We start from the raw sequence: 25,367 nt of genomic DNA on the forward strand, positions 1-25,367 counted from the left end.
CATTGTCATTGACCCGGTTCGTTTTTCCTCTAGATTGCTGACTATTGCTAATTGAACCCGGAAACCATTTTTTCAGTATATGATTGAGTCTTGTTTGGGGAAGCTGTATAGTCAAACTTGAAGGATACAATTACAGCTTTCTAACAGACACTGTGTAAAATTGAGGATCTCCTGAACTCTTATGGTAATTAATGGATGGTTACAAAAATGCAGTCACCTGAGCTTTCAGGAAATCCTTGGATTTTTGCTCCTTCTCATCAATTTTGATCTGAGTCATACGGACAAGGTTGAAGACAAGCTCTCGCATGTTTTCTTGCTCCTTTAAAAGCTTGTTTTCTTCTGCAAGTTGTTGTTCCACTAACTTGGACTCAGCTTCTGATAGGATTTTCTTTGGAAAAACACAACATATTATAACTTATTTGTTTGAAGAAACACACTAGGGCCAGTATCTTAACAATTTTTATTTCCTATGTAGAATTTATTTTACTAGGGCGTAAAACAAAGTAACTTGACTGCCTTAGCTCCAAGTATTTTATAAAAGAATATGCAAATATGATAACATGTTTAATGGGATGCAAGTTTTTCTTAATCAGACTATATTTTCAAGTAACTTTAAGAAAAAAAGAGACATAAAAGCATGTTTTTGACAGTGGCTTGAATAAACAAAATTTGAAAATTTAAAATTAGACATTGGTGAAATAAAGCATTTATTTATTTTTAATCTGACTATATTATCATTAGCCCTTTTATTTTAAAATCTCATGAATTTGTATAATTTTTGCTGGTTCAAACACATCCTTTTTCCCCAAATTTAATGTGGGGGTTGAGTGGACTCTGAGATGAAGAAACAGACACACATTAAGTAGGATCATACTCTATTTGATGACTCTCCTATTGAGGTTTTGTGGAACACAGTTAAAAACACAACTTTGTATTAATCATTCTTAGATAGAAGCTTAAATGAAAGTTGACATTGACCTGTTGGGCCAGATTCCTCTTAGCCACTTCAACTTCCTTGTGGAGTTCTCTCCTTCTCTCGGATAATATAGAATCATCTTTAGGGATAGCTTCCATCTGGAAATAAACATTTAAAACTGGCATTTACACAAGAATGAAATCTTCAATGTCATGTAATCAACACCATTGTGTACCTTTTGCAAATGGTGGGCAAATTATGATTCTCAATCTTTTAGGAACTGCCTTTCATGCTGAATGTTCTTTATAAAATCATGGTAAACTAAAATATAAAATATAAAAACCTGCCAAAAATCCATAATTCACCAATTGCAATTATTATATTTCTCCTTCATTTGGAAATAAAAGGAATCTTATTAATAATAGCTGCTAACAATTATAGGGCATTGACAATGTGTCAGGAAAGGTTCTAAGTGCTTATATGTATGGTCGTATTTAATCCTTACAATAACCCTCTGAGATAGGTAGGATTATTATCTCCGATTATACGGATGAGGAGGAGGAGGAACAAAGACATTTAAACAGCTTGTCTCAATGGTACAGGTGCAAACTCAGGTGGTTAGACTCAGGGTCCGAGATCCTAACGCTGTATTTTACTGCTCCTCTACCTCATGCATGTTTAGAAACATGCATGTTCAAGTGATATGTATTATACTTATAAAATGTGAATTCATTTATGAAATCCTATAGATTAAAAAAATAGGAACTATTTATTAATAACAGTAAGAATACTTGGCTACTCTTAGGTAGTAGTTCGATGAGTAGCTGGAAAGTTCTTACCAAGAAGAAAAGTCTCCTAACTTTTTGACACCTGCAGTTCCACCATTACATTTCTATTGTATTGGCTTGTGCTTTTGTCCTCTGCTGAAGTACTTAGGAGAAAGGAATGTTTCGTTCTATCAGTCTTTGCTGCCTTGTGAGGAATGAGCTTGTCAGATTCTTCATGACGGAGAAGAGAGCAGAGAGGAGGAGAACACATGGCAGCTTCTGGGGGGAACAGCATCCAAATACAGGAAGGGTTATCTTGGGGTGCTGACAACATACTTGACTTAGAGCGAGTTTAGAGTTGGATCTTTATACCAAAAGCACATGACTCCAACCTGATAGAGTTTATTTCCTCCTGTGACAGCACCAAGGTGGAGTATTGGTTAAAATTTGTCTCAAGAAGGAAAAATCATACTGTTTAGTGATTTAAAGGTCACCTAACAGACTCTCTCTGAGATTTGTGTTGCTCTTTTAAAGTAGCTAAAGCATGTCTTTGGATGTCCCAACATCCATGAGCCTGGGCATCTTCACTAGTGTCTTCTGTACCCTCAGATGCCCAAGATGGCCGGCTTCCATCCTACCATGGAGACCTAGCTGTTGAGAAGTACACACTGGATTAGAAAGATGAGACACGGTCTTGTGCAGTCTATATAACAATATACAGGACTTTTTATCTTGATGAACAGATAAATGCTAGAGCAGGTGAGAGAACGGACAGCTCAAAGTAGACTTGAATAATCAGGGAAGATTTTATGGAAGAGTGAAGAAGACAGCAAGAAAGAGTTTGATTTCTTCTTCTGGAAATTAGAGTTAATTATTGCAGAGGAAGTCTAGCAAGCATCCCAGTTCCTGTCTACTTCTCTGCCACAGGTGTCCAGGAGTGGGCTACTCCAAATGTTTTGTTCCCAAGTGTAGGCAAATCTGTATAGGAATGCTAACTGGGACCAGGGAAGCTTACAAGGTTTTTACTGAAGATATGGTGAGGGCACACTCACTAGCTACATGTCAATGAAAGGCTCCTAACAAATTTTCCTGGTTTCAGGTCTCAAACATTTAGGTCCAGTGTTTTGAATTACAAACAATACTGCAATATATTGTATTATTTCTGAGTTCTGCCTAGCTACTTCTCTGATACCTTTCTTAATTCTCCATAAACCCAATCCTCAAGTTTCAGACAGGAACTAAGGATGCTTGGTTTGTGGAAGAAGTAACAAGGTGGGCCATTGGTAGCCGAGCCTGCTGGTTGCCTAGCCAATATCCACCCTCTACTTTGCCTTTACTAATAAAACTCCAGTTTGTTCATAGCTGCAGCATATCCAGGATTCTTCAGACTCTTTTCTGGCTGGGAGTGACCAGATGAGCCAGGACAGGCCAGTGAAATGTAAATGGAAGTTTGCTGGATAAGACTCCTGGGACAGTGACTGTTTTCCTGTTAAAAAGACAGAGTCAACCAAGTTAACTACCATATGCCTTTTATTCTCTCCCTTCCCCACTTTTGTGTGATCTTATGCCTAAAAATGGAAGGTCTTGTGAGCTTCGAAACAAAATATACACGTTAAGGATGACAGAAAAAAGAGCTAAGAGGATCCTGGGCCTACCTCTGGACTTTTTTTTTTTTAAAGATTTTATTTATTTGACAGAGAGAGACACAGTGAGAGAGGTAACACAAGTAGGGGGAGTGGGAGAGGGAGAAGCAGGCTTCCCGTGGAGCAGGGAGCCCGATGTGGGGCTCGATCCCAGGACCCTGGGATCATGACCTGAGCCAAAGGCAGACGCTTAACGACTGAGCCACCCAGGTGCCCCACCTCTGGACTTTTTATTATATGAATAAAACAATCCCCTATTTAAGCCACTGTAATTGAATTTCTGTTACTTCTGGCCAAATTGAGTCTAGTTATAGTCTAGTTCTAATACTGGGGTGACTTGAGATATTTACCATTACATTTGAGCCCCAAATTGCATATATCAGCAGATTTTGTAAGCTTATTTTATTTTATTTTATTTTATTTTGTAAGCTTATTTATTTTAGTTCTTTGTTTGGGTTTTTATAGAGTCGCATTTCATACTTAGGAAAAAAAACGTGTTTATTGCAACCAGACCAAAAAAAAAACGTGTGTAAAGTAAGAAATTAAACATCTGCTCCCTACCTTCACTTCAAATACTACTCCTCAGGAGTCTCTGTTAATAGTTTAGTGTCTGTTCTTCCAGACATTTAAAATGCATGAACAAACATCAGTAACTTTCATAAAAGTTAAGAAGCTAGACATGATTCTGTTGCAGTAAACATCCCAATTATTTGATATCAGAAGAACCTCAGTTTCTTTAAGGCTTTGATATTTTCCTAAAATATTTCAAACTTTCATGAGGTTTGTGGCTTGAATTTCTGGAGTCTGTACAGTCAAAAGCCACAGGAGAATCAAACAACAGTCTCTAGGGGGAAATGAAGTCTGAAGAGTAGCCGGAGCCCTTCATGCTTACCTTTTATCTCTTTCCTTTTTGGACCGCATGCAAGGCTAAAATGTTCACTCATGCTGGGAGTGACTATTTTCAAGTACTGCCAGCCAGCCTAGGACTGTGGCTGGGCTAATTATAAGCCATCAGGTCAAAGAGGAAGATAGTCTCTCACTGAAACAAACTGCACTAGGGCAAAAACAGATTTTTCACGAAACCAGTGAAGGAAGAGGATTTTAATACATTTCATTGCCGTTAGTTTTATGTTCAATGGGTACTATTTTGTGAATTTAACAACTAGAAGTGTCCTAACATAAATAGCTTCTAGGGGCGCCTGGGTGGCTCAGTTGGTTAAGCGACTGCCTTCGGCTCAGGTCATGATCCTGGAGTCCCAGGATCAAGTCCCGCATCGGGCTCCCTGCTTGGCAGGGAGTCTGCTTCTCCCTCTGCCCTCTTCCCTCTCATGCTCTCTGTCTCTCATTCTCTCTCTCTCAAATAAATAAATAAAAATCTTAAAAAAAAAAAAAAACAAAACATAAATAGCTTCTATTTATTAAAATCTGAACAACTTGTGAGCATTCTACTACAGTCTCCCCTTGAGTCAGGGCCATTCCTTATGTATTTGTGTCCAGCCAGGTCAATTTATAGTGGAAAGCCTCATCATCAGAAACAGCTCCCAACTAGCCTTTAAGTGTCCCACTCTTAAATATAAGGAGGTAGCCACAGGGTCCATGTTTGCCCAAAGTTCCAATTTAACCACTGTAATGTGCTAGGACCTGGGCTAAGATGGCATAGCTTGTAGTAAACCAATGCTCCTAACAAGAATAACTTGAAAAGTTGGATTTAAAAATATGTTTGAAGGCATAAGAGTTGCAAAGGTAAATAGAGTTGAAGTCTTCAAAGGTTCTAGCACTGTCTGGGAAGCAGTAAATTATTAATCTATATGGACTCTAATTAAAGTCAAGGATGAATGTTGTAATCTTTAGGCTAACCACTTTAGGCCAAAGAATGGAAAGAGAAGGAAAACTAACTAAAACATATCTAAAATGGGGGAAATAGAACAACTGAAAATAGAAATAGGACGATTCATCTGTTTGATTCATCCAAAAGAAGGAACTATAGGAGGGAAAATGGAACATAAAAGATATGGGACAAAGAGAAAGCAATAGTAATATGGTAGAAATAAGCCCAAGAAGATCCATAATCACATTAAATGTTTTTGGACTAAATACAAGAACTAAAAGGTAGAAATTTTCAGACCAGATATTAAAAAGTATGTGCTGCATATAAAAGATATCTAAGTAAGGACACAGAAAGAGTGAAAGTGAATGGATGGAAAAGGAAATACCATGCAAAATCTAACCAAAAAAAGCTAGTATAACTTATATTGTCCTAATAGCAGACAAAGTAAGCTTTTAAGGCAAAAAGCATTTCTAAAGTTAAAGAGATTTCACAGTGATAAAAGAATTAACCTACCTGCTGGAACTGTAATAAAAATATTAGAGGTAAAGAGAAACATAAATAACTCTTCTTTTTGTTTTTGCAAAAGTGTAAAAAGCACATTTTGCCCCACTGAGATTAAAAAAAAAAATGTTTGTGAGTGCCATCTGACCGCAGGACAGTCATTTGTCACACTCCTAACCTTAATCAGTTTTGTCCACACCTTGCTAAAGATTGGTGTTTCAGTCAGGAGAAGCTAGGTTATGCTACAGAAATAAACAATCCCCAACTGTCATGGCTCCAAACCATGAAGACTTATTTCTTGCTCTGCCAAAGCCTGTGGCCAGTCAAGGCGATTGTCCAAGACAACTACTGGCTCGGCATTTGGGGTGCTTCCATTTTACAGCACTTCCATATCATCATGTACTTCTACAACTGCAGTAGGAGAGGGAAAAGAGCTAGAGGTCTCACACTGGCAATCAGATAATGTGTCACTTCTGTCCATAATCCATTGGCCAGAACTAGTCATGTGACTCTGCTCAACTGCAAAGATGCAAGAAAGTAGACACTTCCTATGTGCCCAGAAGAAGAGGAGAACTAGGCGTAGGTTAGGATCAGAAGTGTCTACCACAGTTGGAAACTCCTGTTAAAATTTCAGAGGTCTTGAACCTCCATAAGGTCACAGAGCATGACAGTACTAAAGAGAATGGGTATGGTTTTTATACATCCAGCAGCTTCATCTCAGAGATTGATCTGTTTTCCACCAAAGGATGCAGTCCTCTCAAGAATTTACGCCTTTCAGCAGTGCTTGGTCAGTTAGCACAGGGAGTGCCACGTGAGTGGGGAGAGAGAGAACCAAAACAGTATTAAGAAGATAATAGCTATCTTGAGCATTCTCTGACTGGAGTACATCCCTGATACTGCACAGAATTAGCCAGGTAGCCTGGGTTCTGATGGCCCTTAGCTAGTTGGAGGTCTAGGCTCACTGACCATCTATATTTACATAATTTGATCTAGTCCCTAACTGTTACAGTCTACAATGACATCATTCTGGATATGACTCTTTCAACTGGTAAAGATAGCAGTCCACTTGGTCCTCCTGTGTAGTGAACCCTTGAGCTCTTCCAGAACTGGATGGCCTAACTGCTTCCCCTGGCCAGGCTGATGCCTGATCCAAACAAGACGTGTCCCTAACCTTGGGTTCGCAAAAAGAGATTGAAAAACATTATAAGACAGAGCCTTTATGATGGGTTTGATGCATTTTAAAATTAGCATTCTCTGATTTCCTTTTCTTTATTGATAGCAAAAACAACTTCTTAAAATATTTTACTTCAAAAAGATAGTACTGATTTTGAAAAATCAAAAAGTGATGTACAGCACCCACCTCTAATAGAAGCCTTTGATGTAGTGCCTGAGTTTGAGTGAGTGCATCCCAGGACACTTTTAAGAGTAGCTCCATCTTTTTTAAATTTCGAAAATCTCGTTCTTTTTCTCTTTGCTTACGAGAAAGTTCATCATGGTAGTTCTGCTTATCAATGAGACAGTTTCGTAAGTTGAGATCTAAGATCCCTCTGTTCCAGGTAAAGAGAGAAAATGAAAGTGATTTGTCATCTTGTCATCAACTGCCCTTCATGTTTTTCAAGACAGCGTGCTCAGCATATTCATACAGAACTATCATCATATGAGAATCAGATTTTAAATAATGCCAAAAGCAACTTTGTTTGTAAGTTGGCATCATTTAGAGTCACAGTCTTATAAAAAACGCAAATGGAATAGCGGCTCAGCAGATACAGAGGCTCAGAGGCTGAAATTTTATTTAAAAATAGGAATTAACACCTTCCCAGGGAACTGCACCACAGAGTTATTCCCATTAGGAAAAAGTCATGATTACCTCCAAAATACCATTCATCTTTAGGAAAAATCCCTCAACTATAGCATACTCTAGTGATACACTTTTCAGAGGCACATTTCAAAAACTTACAAAAATACAGTACATTGTGTCCTTAAGATTTGGTCATAGGAAATTGAGGAAAATGATGAGTAAAGGTTGGGAAAAATATTTGGAAATACTTTATTTAATATATATATTTTTAAAGGATAGCTCTAGGTTCAAATCTTTTTTTAAGATTTTATTTATTTATTCATAAGAGACAGAGAGAGAGAGAGGCAGAGGGAGAAGCAGGCTTCCCGCTGAGCAGGGAGCCCGATGCGGGACTCGATCCCAGGACCCTGGGATCATGACCTGAGCCGAAGGCAGATGCTTAACCATCTGAGCCACCCAGGCGCCCCTAATATTTTTTATTAATGGTAAAAATCTATTCAAAAATCTATAAAATATTTAATTGAATCAACATAAAACTGTTTGAGATTATGTGTTGAATCCTCAAATATAAATTGAAGAAAAATTTAAATGATAGATACACAGAAATACTACTAACCTTTCAGTTAGTGAAGTTGCTTCATTCTCTCTGGTTAATTCCAGGAGCTTGACCAATTGGTTATATTCTCGTTCTTTGATTTCAAGTAAGGCTCGTTTGCCTTCAACTTCCTTTATTACATCCTCCTTCTCTTCCATTATAGAATTAATTTTGTTTTCAACTTTCTTTAGCGAGTCATTTAGCTCTTTGAGTTCATATTCCAAGACGATTTTTTTCTTTTCCATTTCTCTGTGGGGGATACATACATACATGTACACATACATACATATATGTGTACACACACACACGTTTGAGCCCATGGTGTCTTTACCTATTTTACTTCCTGAAAAGGCAACAGAAGAGCTAGTGATGAATTCAAAGGTGGGGTGAAGATCACAGGTGGGTGGGGGATTGGGGTGTATCTCCTCTGAGTGCCAATGAGGGCAGTGATTTGTCCTGCCTCCTCACTTTCTCCCCAGATCCCCCCGTGCGGCATCGCCTGGGGTCTACCCTTATCCTGACCAGCCTCCCTGAATCTCTCAACTTTGGTGGTGGTGATGTGGTTTTTAGAACTGTTACTAATGCTTGCTTTTTTTCCCTCCTCACCAGAGCAATCATATTGTTTCTCCAGAATTTTCGTATCTTCACTTATCTTTATCTTTTTGGGTTCCTCTAAACCTTGAGAATTTCCTTCATGATTTCTGCCTCCAAATTTACCCTGAATGTTCAGGGGTGTTCCCCCATGTGAATAGTTGGCAAAGTAAAGAGTTGCTGTCATCTGGGCTTTAGGCTTCTGGCTGGCTGACACACTTCTAGACCATGAAATTTAGCCTAGTTCAAATAATTAATCTCTTGCATAGCTCTGTTAAAATCTGTTGGAGTTCTCCACACAGATTCAATTTATAAATTGGAAAGAGAATATTGTCCCCAAATTAAGACATAACTGTTATGAGTGATAGTAATATACTGCATTACTTTCTTCTAATGAACTTGATACACACAACCTAGACAGGGCCAAATGCAGATATTTTGAAGGTTATGATAGTAATTTGATGTATTCAATGGATAATATTCTTGTTTTAGCATGCACACATAACTTGGGGGGGGAGCGGGTTGGGAGAGCCTAAAAATAATATTAAATCATACATTTTTTTGCGTGTTGTTTTTTCTATCTCTTTTCCAATTTGTACAGGAACAGTTTGATGGTGGACCACTTCATCCTAGTAAAGAAATGGAACCATGTTAAATTATGTAGTCTTAGACCAGAAGTAGTTAAGACAAGAAAATTAAATAGAGAGGAGAGGACTACAATGTACAGAATTCCTGCTATCTGTCCTGTACTGTGCAGGGTGCTTTAATTATTTCACTTAATACTCACAGAGACCTTATAAGATAGTTAAGGTTGTTACCAGTTTAAAGAGGAGGTAGCTGGGGCACCTGGGTGGCTCAGTCGGTTAAGCGTCTGCCTTCGGCTTAGGTCATGATCTCGGGGTCCTGGGATCAAGCCCTGCATCAGGGAGTCTGCTTCTCCCTTTGCCCCTCACCCTCGCTCATGCTCTCTCTCTCTCTCAAAATAAATAAAATCTTAAAAAAAAAAAAAGGAGGTAGCTGAGTGTAACAAATGCTGTTTGTTCCCTTTATGGCTGTATGCCCATCCTCAGGGGTTGGCTGCTAACAGCCCATGCTTATTCTCCTCTCCTCTCTTCTACTCACCACTGGCTGAGAAGAGCTGTCTTTATCGGGAGTAAAGGGAAGAGGGCAGCCCTCTGTGACCAATGACTAATGGACAGCCCATCCCCTTTGCCTCTGGGTGGCATTCATGGACTAGAGTTCCGCATGGGATCAGGTTGAGACTAGAGTTCTCCTGAAAACACATTTTGGCCCAGCTCCTTCCCAACTCTGTGCTACTTCCCTCCCTCTCCTATCAGATTCTTCTTAGTGCCCTCCCTCCACGAATACTTGTCTGAATATTAGAAGCTCTGCTTCTAGGGAACCCTGCCTAAGACTCATGTAGAGAGAATTTAAATAATGTTCCCAAAGTCACACAACTAGGAAGTGGTAAGGCCAAGATCAGAAGCTAACTTTGTCTAGTACCACTTTCCACTATGCTCTGTGGACTCAGAGAAGGTTTAGTTTTAGCCTCAAGCAGCTTATGAACATGGCAGGGGTTCTGGAACGGCCCTTTCTGCCTGGGATCACACTGGACTTCGGTGCCTGGGGTAACACACATGCATGAAGGTTGTACACATCATGGCAGTGTAGCGCATTTCTCCCTGGGATCTTGCTCAGTCCTGGGGCAGATCCAAGTTTTGTAAGGCTAAGACTCTTAGGATTTGTTGGGGGGCCTCTTTAAGAAAAAGAATAAAAAATTACAAATGCTAAATAGGCACAGGGCCTTGGAAGAGGTTCATGGAAGTGAGGGGCCTGAAGCTTTAGCCTTGTTGGGCTCCTCGTAAATCTGTCTCTGCTCAGGTCCTCCATTCCAGGTAGCAGCTGGGTCTGTCTTGTTTGACTGCTCTAAGACCCTTAAGGAAAAAGAGGTTAAAGTGAATCATAATTGTCCTTTAAGCCAATGAGTCTCAGATGTTGTTGTTTTTAAAATAACTCTAGGTTATTTAAATCATTTTTGAGATATATATATATATATATATTTCAAAGTAAAATGAATTTTAATTATCTCCTAAAACATAAATGCATAAGCAAAGTCTTCATCACTTTCATGGGGAGAAGGAAGTAGAGTGGAATCAAACAGACAAGGATAAAGTTATACAGATATAATTAAGAGGTTAGGACATCTGGTTGCTCTTCAAAGAAGTGATTGTGTTTGTGACATTCAATGCTAATGCTGAAAATGCTTGGTGAGGTCTAGAGAGGTCTTTTCCCTGGGTCAAGGGTTCCACATTAGGGAGGGACTACCAAACACTCTCAAGTCTTCTGTGAATTCCCAGAGCCCGGTGTAGTTTGATTGGATCAGTCACAACACTGAACACTTCAGTTTGTTTGATGCTACCCCTCTTTGTCAAACCTGCACAGTTAGTCTTGATAACGATGCATCTTTACGTCCACGTGGGCACAGTGCTTAAGCATTTATGAATTGTAAGTAGCACACCTTTAGGTTGACCTGATATTCCAACAGTTCTTCTAGTTCCTTCTGCTCCTTTAGTAATTGCTTTTGCTTAGATGTCAAATCTTCCCGTAAATTTTTGATTTCCAGTTTCTTCTGCATTATTTCCTTACGTAATTCCTCAGTGCTTTCTCTCAATAGTCTCATCTTCTTCTCCATTTCCTTTAAAAGTCATGAAAATTATCAGGTTATATAGAGCCTGAGCAAATATCTGTCTGCCCAAAAATCACATTAAAAATAATTTTACTCACTGTTTTTATTATATTTGTTTTGAGCTTCACGAATGATTTCTTACAAAGTTAAATACAATAATGATTTCTGACATCTTCGATAAAGGCATCACCGTAGTATGACATGTATTAAACATTTTACATAAGATTCATACTTGTATTTTTTTTACTAGTCTTCCTTTCTATCCTGTATTTTAAATGTGTCCTTTTTGAGTTAATTTTTATTTCATACCCAAAAAACGTGAGTGAAAATTTCCAGCCTATTTTCTAGTAGCTTTGTGATTTGACATCAGATGCAAATAATCTTTGACTATTGGGCTTATGGTTAACCTGAGTCGCACGTGAGAATTAAAGACTAGGGAGTTCATATTTGGAAAACCCAACCCTTTGTGCTCCTTAATCCCCCACTTTCTTATTGGTATTACTTCTCTAACTCATTCATATTCTCCCCAAAGACCCTCCACCCCAGACTCATAACACATCTTTGTTCCCTTGACTGATTATTTGGGGACTGTGTGGCTCATAGGAGAGAAGGCTTACACTCAGAAAATCTCCACATTATCAGTGACTGAGTGAATGGATCCATTTAGCTTGCTCTGGGCTTTCTGCATCTCTCCCTCCCCCACTGCTGCTGGGAAAGGGTTAAATTGGTGAGCCTATGATCTGGAACTAAAATTCAAAGTGCTTTTTCCCATAAAATCTGTGTGGTACATGAGAGTTAGGTGTACTTATAGTGTATATCTTATATATATTATATAGATATATAGATATGTAGATATATTACATATACAAACACACACATGTAACAAGTAGTATTTTACTCTATGCTAAACAGGTTTTTGTGCCTTGGAGTTAAAACACCAACAACACACTTTTGAAATATAACTGTTCAGAAGAGGACAACAGGGCAAAGTGTAATGACATTTCTATTTACTTTGTGTGATACATCATGAAAAATGGACTCATCTTCCTCCTGTTACTGTGGGTATTTGTCATTCTTCTCATTACAAGGTAGAGCCTGTTTCTCTACCCCTTGAGTTTAGACTTAGCCGTGTGACTTGCTTGGACCAATGAAATATTCCAAAAGCAGAGGCTTGAAAAGTCTTGTGTGTTGGGGTTTGCCATTACTTGAGGCTGTCTGTCTCTTTCTTGAGGCTGGAAACCCACCATTATATGACTAACTGGTGACATGTGATCTTAGACCAACTAGCCTGCCAACTGGCCGACACACGAATGAAGCCATCCTAGACCATCCAGCCCCAAATGAACCGGCTCAGACCAGAAGAACTCAAAACTGTGAGGAAAAAAAAAAAAAAAAAAGACATGTTGGCTGCTTTAAGCCACTTAGTTCTGGGCACTTTGTGATGCAGGAATAGTTAGTGATACATCTCCTTCTGAAAATTTCTCATAGTAAGCTTGAGATGTTCAGGAAGCCCTGAGGGTAACAACTATGCAAAAATAGTTTTTACGTGCCAACCACAGATCCTTTTTTTTTTTCCTAAAAACAAAGCAGATAGTGTCCAACTAAACACAACCTAAACTAGATGCCAAATAGCTAAGCCTGTAATAGGCATCACTGTGTGTATTCCAGAAGTTATTCCTTTCAGCATTATCCAACTTAAGACTCTTGGATCTTTCAAATGTCTCAGGGTATGGTTGTTGTGATAAACATTAATATTTATCAAAAGGGATGTTTGAATCCAGTTGTATTTAACAAACTGTAGACCATCTAAGACTTACTCCTGGCTTAGGTATCTTCTCAAATTCCTTTATTATGAGGGTTTTTTCTTCTGTTAAGCTGTAAAAAAACAAAAAAACCAACAAGTTTGACAATGTACAAAAGAGTAAGCCATTTCTGCAGTAATAACTTTCTGCTTTCTCTTAGAATGTGCCTCCCATGTTTGTTTGCCAGGTAACCTGGTGGCCATTCTTTGTGATGGCTTCCATGACTCCCAGTTAGGTGCTTCCTCTGCAGTCCTCCCACAACACTGTGTACACTCACGCGTTAGAACAGTTATCTCATCACATTATAGCTACTTGGTAGCACGACCTCCTCCCTAGATTCTGACCCCTTCCAGGCAGGCTCTGGGCCTTTTCTTTTTTTTTTTTTTTAAATAAAGACCTTGTTTATTTATTTTTTGTTTTATTTATTTATTCATGAGAGTCAGAGAGAGAGAGAGAGAGAGAGGCAGAGGGAGAAGCAGGCTCCCCACACAGCAGGGAGCCTGATGCGGGACTTGATCCCAGGACCCTGGGATCATGACCTGAGCCGAAGGCAGACGCTCAGCCATCTGAGCCACCCAGGCGCCCCTGGGCCTTTTCTTTTTTTATACTATTTGCAATGAACCAGTGCCTGCCTGGATTACTGCAGTGCCTTCCATTGGCTCCATCAAATAAGGAGATCTCGCTAGCCAGTAGGTCTGGGAACTTGGAGCTAAAGGTGCATGCACACCAGGTTTCCTTTTTATGAATTTTTATTTGCAATAATGTAAACTAAGGTTAGTGTAAGAAGTATGTGCCACATGGAATTTAATATAAGTCATCTGTCTGGGCCACAAGCTGAAGTTGAACTTTCAGAGTTTTGAATACGGATGCCTTTGCATTTAGAGCTTGCAGACAAAATGACGATAGTCTACTTCCAACCTATTGGTCCTACACCTCACCCAGGCTGCCACGAGGGGGTGGTAGTGTGCTGCCGTATTCTGGTTGTATTGTAAAGGCCGCCTTAATGTCCGAGTTGGAAAAATGGTGACATGAAGCTTTCCCACAAGGTAAGACTCACAGCCTTTACTTTAAATAAGTATTAAGATGATCTTTTCTTTAAGCAAACATAAGATGGCTAATTCTTTAGGACATTTTAAACTAGTTACATTTCTATCATGCGTTTTTTATTAAGAAAAACTGATTTTTTTCCTTTAAAGGACGCATATTTTCCTATTTATAGAGAAATATATCATTCATAATCCCATCCCCATCACACACAGCTGATCATTGTTACTTTTCTTGTATCTTTTAATAATAATATACAAAATGTGTACATATGATTGAATCCATTTTTACCCAACATGTAGTTAAAAATATCTTCCCAATTAAAAATGTCTTCAGACTTCATAATTAACAATTTAATAGTTTCAAAGTTCCCTAGTGGGTGGATGTCACATAATAAAATAATCCTAAATATCATCTATCTTTCACTGTCCCTATATCAGGTAATTTACATGCATCATTTCTAAACTTCAGAACTTATCAAGTAGGTATCGTTTTCTTCATTGTGCAAATGAAGAAACAGGAGCTGAGCACGTTTTCCAAAGTCACACAGTCAAGGCTGAACTGACATTCAAACCTAGAAACCTAGCTCTGACTCAATACCAAGCTGCCAGCCTCTGGAATCCATTATTATTTTAAATATTCCATTATTTTTTTAGAATTTAGATCTCTCTGTCAAATAAATAAATAAAAATCTTTAAAAAAAAGAATTTAGATTGCTTTCAGTTTTTCACTTTTAAAAAGTAATAATGTAGTAAATATCCTTATGCATTCTTTTTTTTCTCCTTTTAGAGTCTCCTTTTTGCATGGCATTACTGAAATAAAGGAAAACCACTTTTGTGCCTCTTGATATATATTAACTCCTAACCTTTTAAATTGACATTAAAGTTTAAATTTGCCTGACACTTCCTACTTTCCTGGCTAAGGGGTGCTTCAGGGTCAAAATTCCTCCAGGGATTCATTTCTTTTCTGCAGCAAGAGAGTCCTAACTGAAACCATGTCATCAAAGGGTTTTGGTTTTAAGGACTTGTGGGTGAAGAGACAATACAGAAGTCCTGTATGTTGTCATGTGCAAGAGGCATCTCCCACCACCCATAGTAGAAACAGCCTGAGTGGGTGGAAATCGCAAGAGGTAGGTTTTTGAACCAGTACCAGCAATAAACATCTTAAGGGTCACGCGGTCCAAAGCCGGAATGGGCTGCTGTGGGAGGCTGTGCGCTCCCGTCAGGAGGTGCTGAAGCGTAGACGGTTGGTCACTGAGGGAAGATTCAGGTGATTCTAATGTGTAGTCAGGGCTGAGAACCACTTTTGGGGCCGACAGTTGTTAAAGTTTGACATGTCTCAGAATCACAGAGGGAGCTTGTAAAACATTCACACGTTGCCTGGGGTGGGAGGCTTGGACAGAAATTGGGAGTCATTAGTTTTAGGGTTGGATCTGCCTTTTAAACAAGTTTCTCAGGTGCTCCTTTTTCAGTTATGAAGACTACACCCTGCAAAACCTGTTCTAAGCTCATTCTGTTCTCGGTTTCCACGGGGAGAGCAGGAAAGGTTTTTAAAAAAGTGTTTAGAAAGTAAAATCTGTTCCAGCTGTGAGTATTTCCTTACTAATCCTGATGACCTGGATGCCCCTCGGTCATAGCTAACATTCTGGAATTCCAGATGCATTGCTAAAATACGCCCTCTGTTCCTTTCTTGCCAGATCTGTTTGTTTCTTGGTTCCAACTTTACTATTACTACCGGACAAAGAATGGAGAACAGCTACTGAGCCCTGGATGACAGCACAGGGATGGTGGGAATCAGCTAGGAAGAATAAAGAGTCACTACGGGCAGGATCCCAGGATAGTCCTGCACACGTGCAGCATGAGTGTCCCCAGTCTCCACATCCCCACTCATGACAGACAGTGACAAATGACCAGGGCTGAGACCTGTCAGAATGCATCACATTTAGCATGAGAGACACAATTTATTTGCTGTCCAGATCTGAGGAATTAGAAAGCAGAGAAGCCCCGAAAGGTAACCAAGGGAAGGCAGGGAAAAGGCTGAAAAGAGTATTGGAAAATCTTGTCAGAGAATGTTTTTAGAAAGATAATGACTTCTACTTTGTTTCAAAAACAAGTTCTCAATAGTATTTATTTCATTATTTATTTGTAATATTTATTTAACTTACTTAAGAAGGTTATATATTCTTTCCTAAACTGCATATTCAAGAGATCAATATTAATCTCAAAACCAAAACTATGGTGACAGATTTAATTATTAACCGACCACGTAAATATACTCACCATTCGCATTTATTAAAGAGTTTATATTGTGTGACAACATGAGAAAATCAACCAAATTACACAGTAAAATTTTTTTCTCTAGAGCATTTGAACAATATATTATTCTTTGTAGTTGCCAATGACTCAGAAGTTCCTAAAGATAATGGGGTGGAAGGGTGCTAGTTATTAGGGCTTCTATTATTTAGATCCTGAATAAAATGAGTTTGTTGTGCTGACCTGAAAAATATTATCTGTATATTCGGATGAATGGTTTTCTCTCACTGGCTTAGTTTCTTTATTTTTAGGTGGGGATGGAAATATCTACTTTTTTCCCAGGGAGGGAGTATTGAGTGAATTTGTTTCTGTATCATGTAATATAAAATATATTAGAACCAATGAAATATAGCCTATAATTCTTTCCTGGTATTCCTTTTGGAATCACCATTATTTTTATGAAACTAAGTTTGTTAATTCTTGAGCTAGTAATATTTGAAACTGCGAGGGAGTCTGCTCAAGCTAGAATATTATGTGTTACAAATCCAAAAACAATACACACTAAACATTTCTGCAAATGTGCGTCCTGAATGTTTTTGTTCACTGTAGGTCACTATGCACAGTCCCCTCCCTATCCCAAGTAACTCAGTGAACAATTTGCCTGTCTATACCTAAAAGGCAAGGGTTGTGGTTGTTGCTGGGTTTTTTTTCCTTGGCAGGAACACTTGGAAATTTTAAACAATTTAAATATCAACTGACTTACGTTCCTCTTACCCTTTCATGGAAATGTCAAGCATTCATATTTTCAATAATAATGAACAACCACCAATTGTTTTAATTTCATTATTTTCTCAACTGAAAGAGTGCTTACAGAGCACAGAAATAGCTAGGCTTTCTTTTTATAGATCTCACTGTGAGCCTGAAACAAGTTTAGATTGAAAGACAAAAAAGGACTCAGATTTTTTTTTTGCCCTGAATATAATTCTCCTGAGTAAGCTAGCCTTCTTCATCCCCCAGTTGAAAAGACAGGCCCCAACAAGAGGTTCAAAACCGAGGGCTCACAGAGTCCTCAGAAAGTCACTCAAATCATTTGCTTATCTCTCAGCAGGAATGAATTATATTCGCTCTGTCGGAAGTCTACCCACTCTTAAAAAAAAAACACCCAGAGAAAGTTCTGCCACCTTAAAAGGTAACAAATGCCAGGAGTGATGATTATTTGGCTTTCTCTTCAGTATCCAGGCAGAGTACCCAGCACACCCAGCACACCAGAGCACAGAATTTGGATGGTAATCATTTTGAAATTCAATCTAAAGAGTGTGGTTTGCTGAACAAACTGACTTGCTCTTCCACTGACTTGCTCCTCTGCAGGAGGAACGTTAGAGATTTTGGAAAGAACCTTTGCCTTCTAGCAGTACATTTCTACTTCAGTTCACTGAATGACATCCTCCAGATCTGGATGAGTAATTGTGTCTTCCAAAAGGATATTACTTCCTTTCTTGATCCTAGGAATAGTTTAGGAGAATAAGGTTGACTATGTGGCTCGTGTTGCTATATTAGAAAATAGAGGGAGCCAGATGTGACCCTCAGCTCACAGAGGTTGGTCTGCAAAGCGCCTGTGGGGCTCCTGCCATGCAGCCACGTGGTCTGGCACTGCTGAAGGGACATGGGGCCACCATCAGGGCCAGAGAGGGTGAGAGCATGTGCCAGGCCCTCGTTCTCTCGGTGTGTTCTTTGGCTATAGCTTCCAATGCTTATGGCTTTCCTGACACACAGAAAACAACAGCAGGGATCTCCTCCTGAGGGCGTCTCCCTGTCACCTGAGGTTTTTTCTAGAAGTTGGGTAACCTTCTTGTTCGGGAATGGCCCATTCTAGGAAACCAAGGAAAGAGCTAGGCTTGTAGTCACCTTAACGTTGCCATCTCACACTCATTGTGCCTAAAATTCCTTCCGAATTGGGTCTAATTTTTCTGATTTTGTTTATGTGGAAAGCGCTTTGCTCAACTCTCTCTTCAGTATGTTTGAGAGACGTGTGCACTTACCTATTTAATCTGTACTGATTGTGGAACTCTCTTTCCTTCACTGCATTATATTCGTTTTGGTACTTGAGAAGTTGTTCTCGCATTTTAGAGACCTCGGTGGTGAATGCCTCAGGAAAATTATCAGCTTGCTGCAGGTGAAACTGCTGCTGTTGTATTTGCTCGGTGAAACGTTTGGCATCCTCTAGCAGTTGGACCTCGGACTCTTGTGTGCTGGGTTCCATGAAACAGATTCAAATAATGAGAAGGGTGTACTTTTAACACCCGAAGTAGCTCACATGGGGGGGTCTAGCAAGGAGAGGAGGGAACGTGTCCACACTGCTCCCGGTTCCTTCCATTACTGGGTTCAGTTCAATACACTGATATTTTTGTGCCAAGTGTTGTACCAGGTACTAGAGGTGAATGGAGCTCACAATCTCGCAAGGGGAACGGATAGAATAGGTAGCTGGAATACCAGGTGACAATTACTACCACTAGTGTCTAGCTCAAGATGGTGGGAGAAACAGGAGCATTGAGTTGGATGGGAATGTGGTATTTGTACTTGACTTTGAAGAATAATCATGACTTCCCGGACTGAGGGGGTAGGGGGTTGATAATAAGGAGAAGAGTGGGTCCTCCCTTCAACTGCCCCAGCAATGCTGGCTTTCTCTAATTCCTGAATTCTCCTGAGCTGACTGTAGGAAAATCTTTTCCTCCTTAGTGAACTAAGAAACAACAAAGTTTTCTAATGACACTTTTACTAGGAAACTAGGAAGAAAAGTTCTCCTATAGAATTATGGACCTAAACTACCTTTTAGATTTCTGATCCTATCTTCAATGTCTGGCTAGAACTGGACTTGAATGTCACAGTTGAGAGGGATTCCCTATCTAGGTCTTGTCCCTGTCTGGGAAAAAGGTTAAGTATCTGGCAAGAAGCAGACTTGAATGGACACAGAAACTGGACTTGGTGAAATCTTCTAAAACTCACCCACCTGTGCTGCAAGCTGCCGTCAGCTGTAGCCTCATCAGCAGACTTAATTCATCATTCTCAGAAACCCAGCTGCCTCACAGTAGCTACTCTCCTATATGGAAGCAAGACTGGTGCCATTTCCTGTTTTAAAGCCAGGACTCCTCTTTGGTGCACGCCCCGCCAAGTTTCCTCACCAGGGGAAATCTTCAGGGGTCTCCTCATTTGCAGAGATGCCCAATGACTCGATCAAGGCTGTCTCAACTGAAGTTACCTGCTCCACCCATTTCCTCTGGTGTTAATATGTCATTTGCTCAATAACATCCAGTGAAACATTTCCTGGGACATAATATGTTCCAGGCACTATGTTAGGTCCCAAATAGCAATAGCAGCTACAGTGATAACACATATAATTTCTATTAATGAAAGCTGGAGTTCTTTCTTACAATTCACTTTCCTTGCATTTTAATACACTTTGTAAATCTAAAGTTGCCTGATCTTAATATGAGTCTTCAGCTGCGGAATTGTGAAGCGTTGGCCTGGGCCAGTGCCTGATCTCCCCCAGAAAGAGAGTGGACAAGGTGGCTAGGGTTCTCGCCAGAACACAAATGCTAATTTACCCACATGGATTTGAAATACAGAGTCAGCAGAAGAGAATTTAACAGCGTCTATAATGTGGTTCCAACGCAAAGCTCATTCGGTTTCAGTTCAGCATTTCCAGGCTGTATCTGCCATGCTAAAGCCTCAGCAGCAAGAGTGGAGAGCGTGTCTTCATGCCATTCTCACCCACCAGGCAGGGGGAGTGGGAGAGGGTGGTGGGTGTTCCGAATGACAAGAGAGGGAACTAAAGGGTCAAGAGGAGGTAAAATGTGGATAGCAGAAGGGAAGTGAGGGTTTTGCAACACAACCTGGAAGTAGGAAGAAAGAACACCATAGCCTTGGTCCTACATTGTTGTCCGTCACTGGGGCCCAGGGAACTGAACTGTGGGCCAGGGAAGGAGGAAGCCAAATCAGCACCCCACAAAGCTTTGCTGAGCTCTAGATCAGAGCTATCTGGAGGGTGAGAAATGTTGCAGTATTCCTTGTATCTGCAAAGGGACTTGGAGGGATGCCCTGAGAACTGCATGGATTCCCACCCCCCTCCCATTTAAGCAGTGTGAAGTATGTTGAAAAAGCTTACCCCAGACTTCCCATCTAAATCCTCCAAGTTCCTGAGTCTTGAGAACTCTGTGTACACCCTGGCAGTCAGGGCCAGTTGTGGGAAATGGAGTCTCCTTAAGGGATGGGGATGAGGCATTGGCTCGAGGCTGGCATTGAGGAAGAGGAGGAGGAACCAGAGCTGGATGGTTGTTAGGAACTTGGATGGAGCTGAGTGAGCAGGCAGTGCAGTGAAAGTGAAGGGTGCATAGGGAGGCAGCTCTGCTCTCCTGGTGCTTCACTCTTCCCTCATGCTCCCATCCTCAAAGTAGCCAAATTGACTCTGGGCAGGAAAAGAAGTACGGCTAATGTTTGAAGATTGGGGGAGAGGATGGATGGGAATGGCGGGATGGAGTTTCCATCCACTGCTGTCTCTCCTTGGCTTTTGGTGAAGACGTCATGCAAGGTTATGATGCAGGAGGTTATGGGGAAATGAAGAAGGAAGATGGGGAATAGTAAGGAGTAGCCGCAGAACTGGATTTCCCTTCTTCACTCTCTTTCTCCCTTGATTCCCAGTGGTTCATAGCAGGTGCTTAGAAAACTTTGTGGAATTATCCTATGGAAGCCTATTCTCACCTGCTGCTGATTGGGACTAGGCTAAGGAGAGTAGCCTAGGGTAGGTGGAAGAGGTGAGAAGACCAACGTCTCAACAGATGTAGGCTGGGGTTGTGCTTGAACCTATACTTCTGAGTGGTGAAGAGAGATGGGGAGCAGAGAATCCTACAAGAGTGTCCTGTAGCAGAAAATGTCAGTATCCCGCCAAATCCCACCCCCCCAGCCCACTCTGGGGTCACCTGTAGCTCTGGTGGACAGTTCCCTTACACACTGACAGCACCTGTGTGCCTCTGTCTGAGAGCTTTCTCTGGCTGTAGGAACTTGCTTGGCTTCTCAGGGGGTATGCTCGAAGTGCCAGGAGCTCTGCTCCCTAGGAGCAATTGTTAGTCAACAAGGGATGGAAAACAGTGGACAAATATCCCAGTTTCCTCACCCTTTGGTGGGAGAGTTCTGAGGTGTGTGCCACACCTTCAGAGGGTCCTCAGTGAGACTGAGCACCAGTTGGCCACAGTGTAAACCTACCGAGAAGCACACCCCCGGCTAGATTGCTCCCTTCCCCATCTCACTTCTCCATCCTCCCGTGATAATTTCTGGTATCACTTCTCAAACTACTTGAACTCAACCCTTTGCCTCAAGGCCTGGGAGAATAAAAATCAAGATAGAGCCCATCACACACACACACACACAGAAATATAAATATGATAAAAGATGTCTCCACATGAGCAAATAGCCTACCTTACCACGGTATCATGCAGCAAGGTGTACTTGGCTTTTAACTCTGCCATTCTGGTTCCAGGAAGTTTTCCCATACTGTGTAACTAGCAAAGAGAATACAAGATCACCATTAGCCATCGCCCTTATGCCTAAAGCAGAGATATCTTGTAAAATCTTCCCATTCAACATTAGAGAGGAAACATACCAGGCAATGTGGGGTATTACAAAGATGCTGGGTGTTTGGAGAAAATGGTTCTACTCTGTCTCTTGTAATCTCTGTGTTCCTGGCAAGACTCTTACCTCTCTAGACTATCATTTCTTCATCTGTAAATTGAGGGAAGGAATTGAGTTAAATTCTTCCAATTCTAAAAAACATATTTCTAGGTTTAGCAAATAACCTGAATGGTATAGATGACCAGGATGGCTATTTGTAAGTTGAGAGAACTAATAATTATCAAGCATCTATTACAAGCAAGCACTGTACATCAATTATTTCATTGTCAGAAATGTTTTGTGAAGTAGGGATTATCTCCATTTTAAACTAAAGTTGAGAAAGTTAAGTGATTTGTTTCCAAGTTACAGAGCTAGTTAAAGGCAGTGTCAGAATGTAAACCCAAGTGGTCCAGCTCCAAAAACCCATGATCACTCCCCTGTCCCACAGTCTCTCTGCCTCTACAGCCAAAGAAGCATGCAAGTTTATTGGGTGCAGAAAGTGATATTATTTGTTCCTTTTTCATTTCTGGCAAGAGAACTTTTGGTTTACTCTCTTAGTTGATAAATAGTAATAGACATCAGAGCACAACATGAAACCCTAAGTTTTACTATAATGCAATGAGCATTTGTATTAGGTTTGACTTTAACTGAACTGCTGCTGACATAGTATCAAAAAATGGAACTAAAGAAAAGATTTGTGGTTTTTAATTTTTTTTAAAGATTTTGTTTATTTATTTGACAGAGGGAGACACAGCGAGAGAGGGAACACAAGCAGGGGGAGTGGGAGAGGGAGAAGCAGGCTTCCCTCGGGAGCAGGGAGCCCGATGCGGGGCTCGATCCCAGGACCCTGGGACCATGACCTGAGCTGAAGGCAGACGCTTAACGACTGAGCCACCCAGGCGCCCCAAGAAAAGAGTTGTGTTTATCAGTGCCGTGTTATTCTTACCTCCAAAATATTTCTAGAGTCTATCCGTTTTCCTCTCCTTTCCCTAATCCCACTAGTCCAAGTCCCATCCCATCTCGGCTGGACTACTGCAAAACCTCCCACTCTCCCCCTACCCATCCCTGTGTCCACTCAGGACCCCATCTACTTTCCAGGGAGATTTTTTAAAAAATCAAACAAGGTTTTGCTATGCTGGGTGTTCAAAACTCAAGTGGAAGAGAATTCAAGACCCTGGGGATGACCCCTGAGGTCCTGTATGACCCTGCTCCCTCCCAGTCTCCTTTCAAAACCCGCTCCTCAGGCTCCTAATGCTCCAGACTTTTATTTCCATAAATGCATGAATCTCCTTCCTTCCCCAGGGCCTCTGTTTTGGCCATTTCTCATTCTTCCTGGACCCCAATTCTTTCTTCATACCTCAGTTTCAATATCAATCCATTATCAGGCCTTCTCTGACTTCTAAATTAAGACCGATACCCACACACACCCCCGACCCCAAAAGAATGCTGTACTTCATAACGTATACTACAATCTGCAGGAATAAATTGACTTACGTGACTGCCCAGCTCCTTGTATAAGCACCATGAGGAAGGGGCCTGGGTCACCTTGTTCTTCAGGGTGTCTTTAACCAGTAGAAGCCCAGGCACAGTGCAGCTACTTGGCAAACACACACCGCACAAGCAAATGAATGAACGTAACTGATAAAATGGGAAGGTCAGAGTCTCCACGGTGGGCTTTCTTGGTCTCTCTACCCAAATCAGGGCAGAAAAAACATTGTAAAATGCACTGTGAAACTCTCTCTCTTTTGTGAAAGTGTTTGGGATCCTTTGCGAGGGACTTACAAGCTGGTGCCAGACTGGGTCCCATTCCTCACAACCCTCATTTTCTATATATGGCTGACATACGGTAAACAAGATTTTTTTTTAGTTATTTGCATTCCAGTTAGTTAACATACAGTGTAATATTAATTTCAGGTATACAATTTAAGGATTCAACACATAAAACACCCAGTGCTCATCACACCAAGTGCCGCCTGCCCTCCTTAATCCCCATCACCGATTTCACCCATATCTCCCCCTACCTTAACCATCAGTTTGTTCTCTATACTGAAGAGTCTATTCCTTGGCTTTCCTCTCTCTTTCCGCTCCCCCCTCCATGATCATTTGTTTTGTTTCTTAAATTCCACATACAAGTGAAATCATATGGTATCTGTCTTTCTCTGACTGACTTCAGGATGCATGTATCCTCTTGAATTAGTAATTTTGTATTCTTTGGGTAAATACTAGTGCGATTGCTGGATCTTAGGGTAATTCTATTTTTAACTTTTTGAGGAACCTCCATACTGGGTAAATAAGATTTTTAAGCCCTTTGAGAAGGTTCTACTTCTGGCTATATCAAATATCTTAAAATGTATTCATATGCCACCTAAATATAATTTACATATAATTTTTTAAGTGCTGAGTTGCTATTGGTAGGTTGACCGTTACATTTTATAGATATTTCATTAAACACATTTATTTTGTTCCTTCAGTTTTCTTTCTGCATTTTTGAGTTAATATGTAATTTACTTCGGATCTCAAACATTTTCAATGGTTCCTAAAAATGGTGTAGGACATAAGCACTGTGCTTTTAAGGCCTAATATATTACAAAAAAAAAAAAGGAGAAGAAGCAGCTTTGCATTTGGGCCCTCTTAAAGGAGAAAAATTACTGGGAAAAAGTTATGAAGGGTGAGAATGTGTGTTTGTATGTGTGTAAGGTAATTTTGGACTCTTATGTTTAAAAATGCATATAGTATTTATAATTTTGTTTTCAAGCTGAAAAGACATTACCTCTCACCTACTGCCCTGCGTGATAGAAGCAGAAGCAAAGGTGACATAGGTCCTCCCCTGAAGTAGCTCACAGTTTGAGAAGATAGACACAAAAGAAATTACAGAATGCTTACACTACACTCAGTAGTTTTATTGTGAGTAAATAACCATATTTGGTAGTATGCAGTTATTTTCTCTATATTGTAAGTTAAAGCAAATGAATAAGATTATAAATTACAGACCACTTCCAGAGGGTGGAACTTCCAGAATGGTCATGTGAAGAGCTTGATGAATCCTCTCCCTCAAAGAAACATTGATTCAACTCATCAAAATTATCTAACACAACCATTTAAAGTCCCTAGAAATTGACCTAAGGGCATGCAAAATATTGAGATATATTTATTTAACAAAATCTGAAACTCAGAACAGTAGCCGACTGTGGCATTTGAACCATGAACTGCACCCATTATCCCTAGCCCCATGTTGTGGAAGAACTATTCTGGGCAGGCTTAGCAGCCAGTGAAGAGCTCATCT

The 25,367-nt window shown here is 40.3% G+C and overlaps 1 protein-coding gene across 1 annotated transcript in view; it reads right to left on the reverse strand.

Annotated features, from left to right (window-relative positions):
- Positions 1-25,367, reverse strand: part of CCDC146 (coiled-coil domain containing 146) — a 117,488-nt gene that overhangs the window by 18,108 nt on the left and 74,013 nt on the right. The window contains exons 3-11 of the mRNA XM_032402307.1: positions 21,893-21,975; positions 18,463-18,672; positions 13,143-13,200; positions 11,158-11,334; positions 9,195-9,268; positions 8,070-8,297; positions 7,016-7,202; positions 979-1,074; positions 218-388 (exon numbers count right to left, since the gene is read on the reverse strand). Of these exons, the coding sequence (XP_032258198.1) occupies positions 218-388; positions 979-1,074; positions 7,016-7,202; positions 8,070-8,297; positions 9,195-9,268; positions 11,158-11,334; positions 13,143-13,200; positions 18,463-18,672; positions 21,893-21,975 (1,284 nt within the window). The remainder of the gene's footprint in view (positions 1-217; positions 389-978; positions 1,075-7,015; positions 7,203-8,069; positions 8,298-9,194; positions 9,269-11,157; positions 11,335-13,142; positions 13,201-18,462; positions 18,673-21,892; positions 21,976-25,367) is intronic.

The sequence above is a fragment of the Phoca vitulina genome, unplaced genomic scaffold (assembly GCF_004348235.1).
Source record: "Phoca vitulina isolate PV1807 unplaced genomic scaffold, GSC_HSeal_1.0 scaffold4, whole genome shotgun sequence".
Lineage (NCBI taxonomy): Eukaryota > Metazoa > Chordata > Mammalia > Carnivora > Phocidae > Phoca > Phoca vitulina.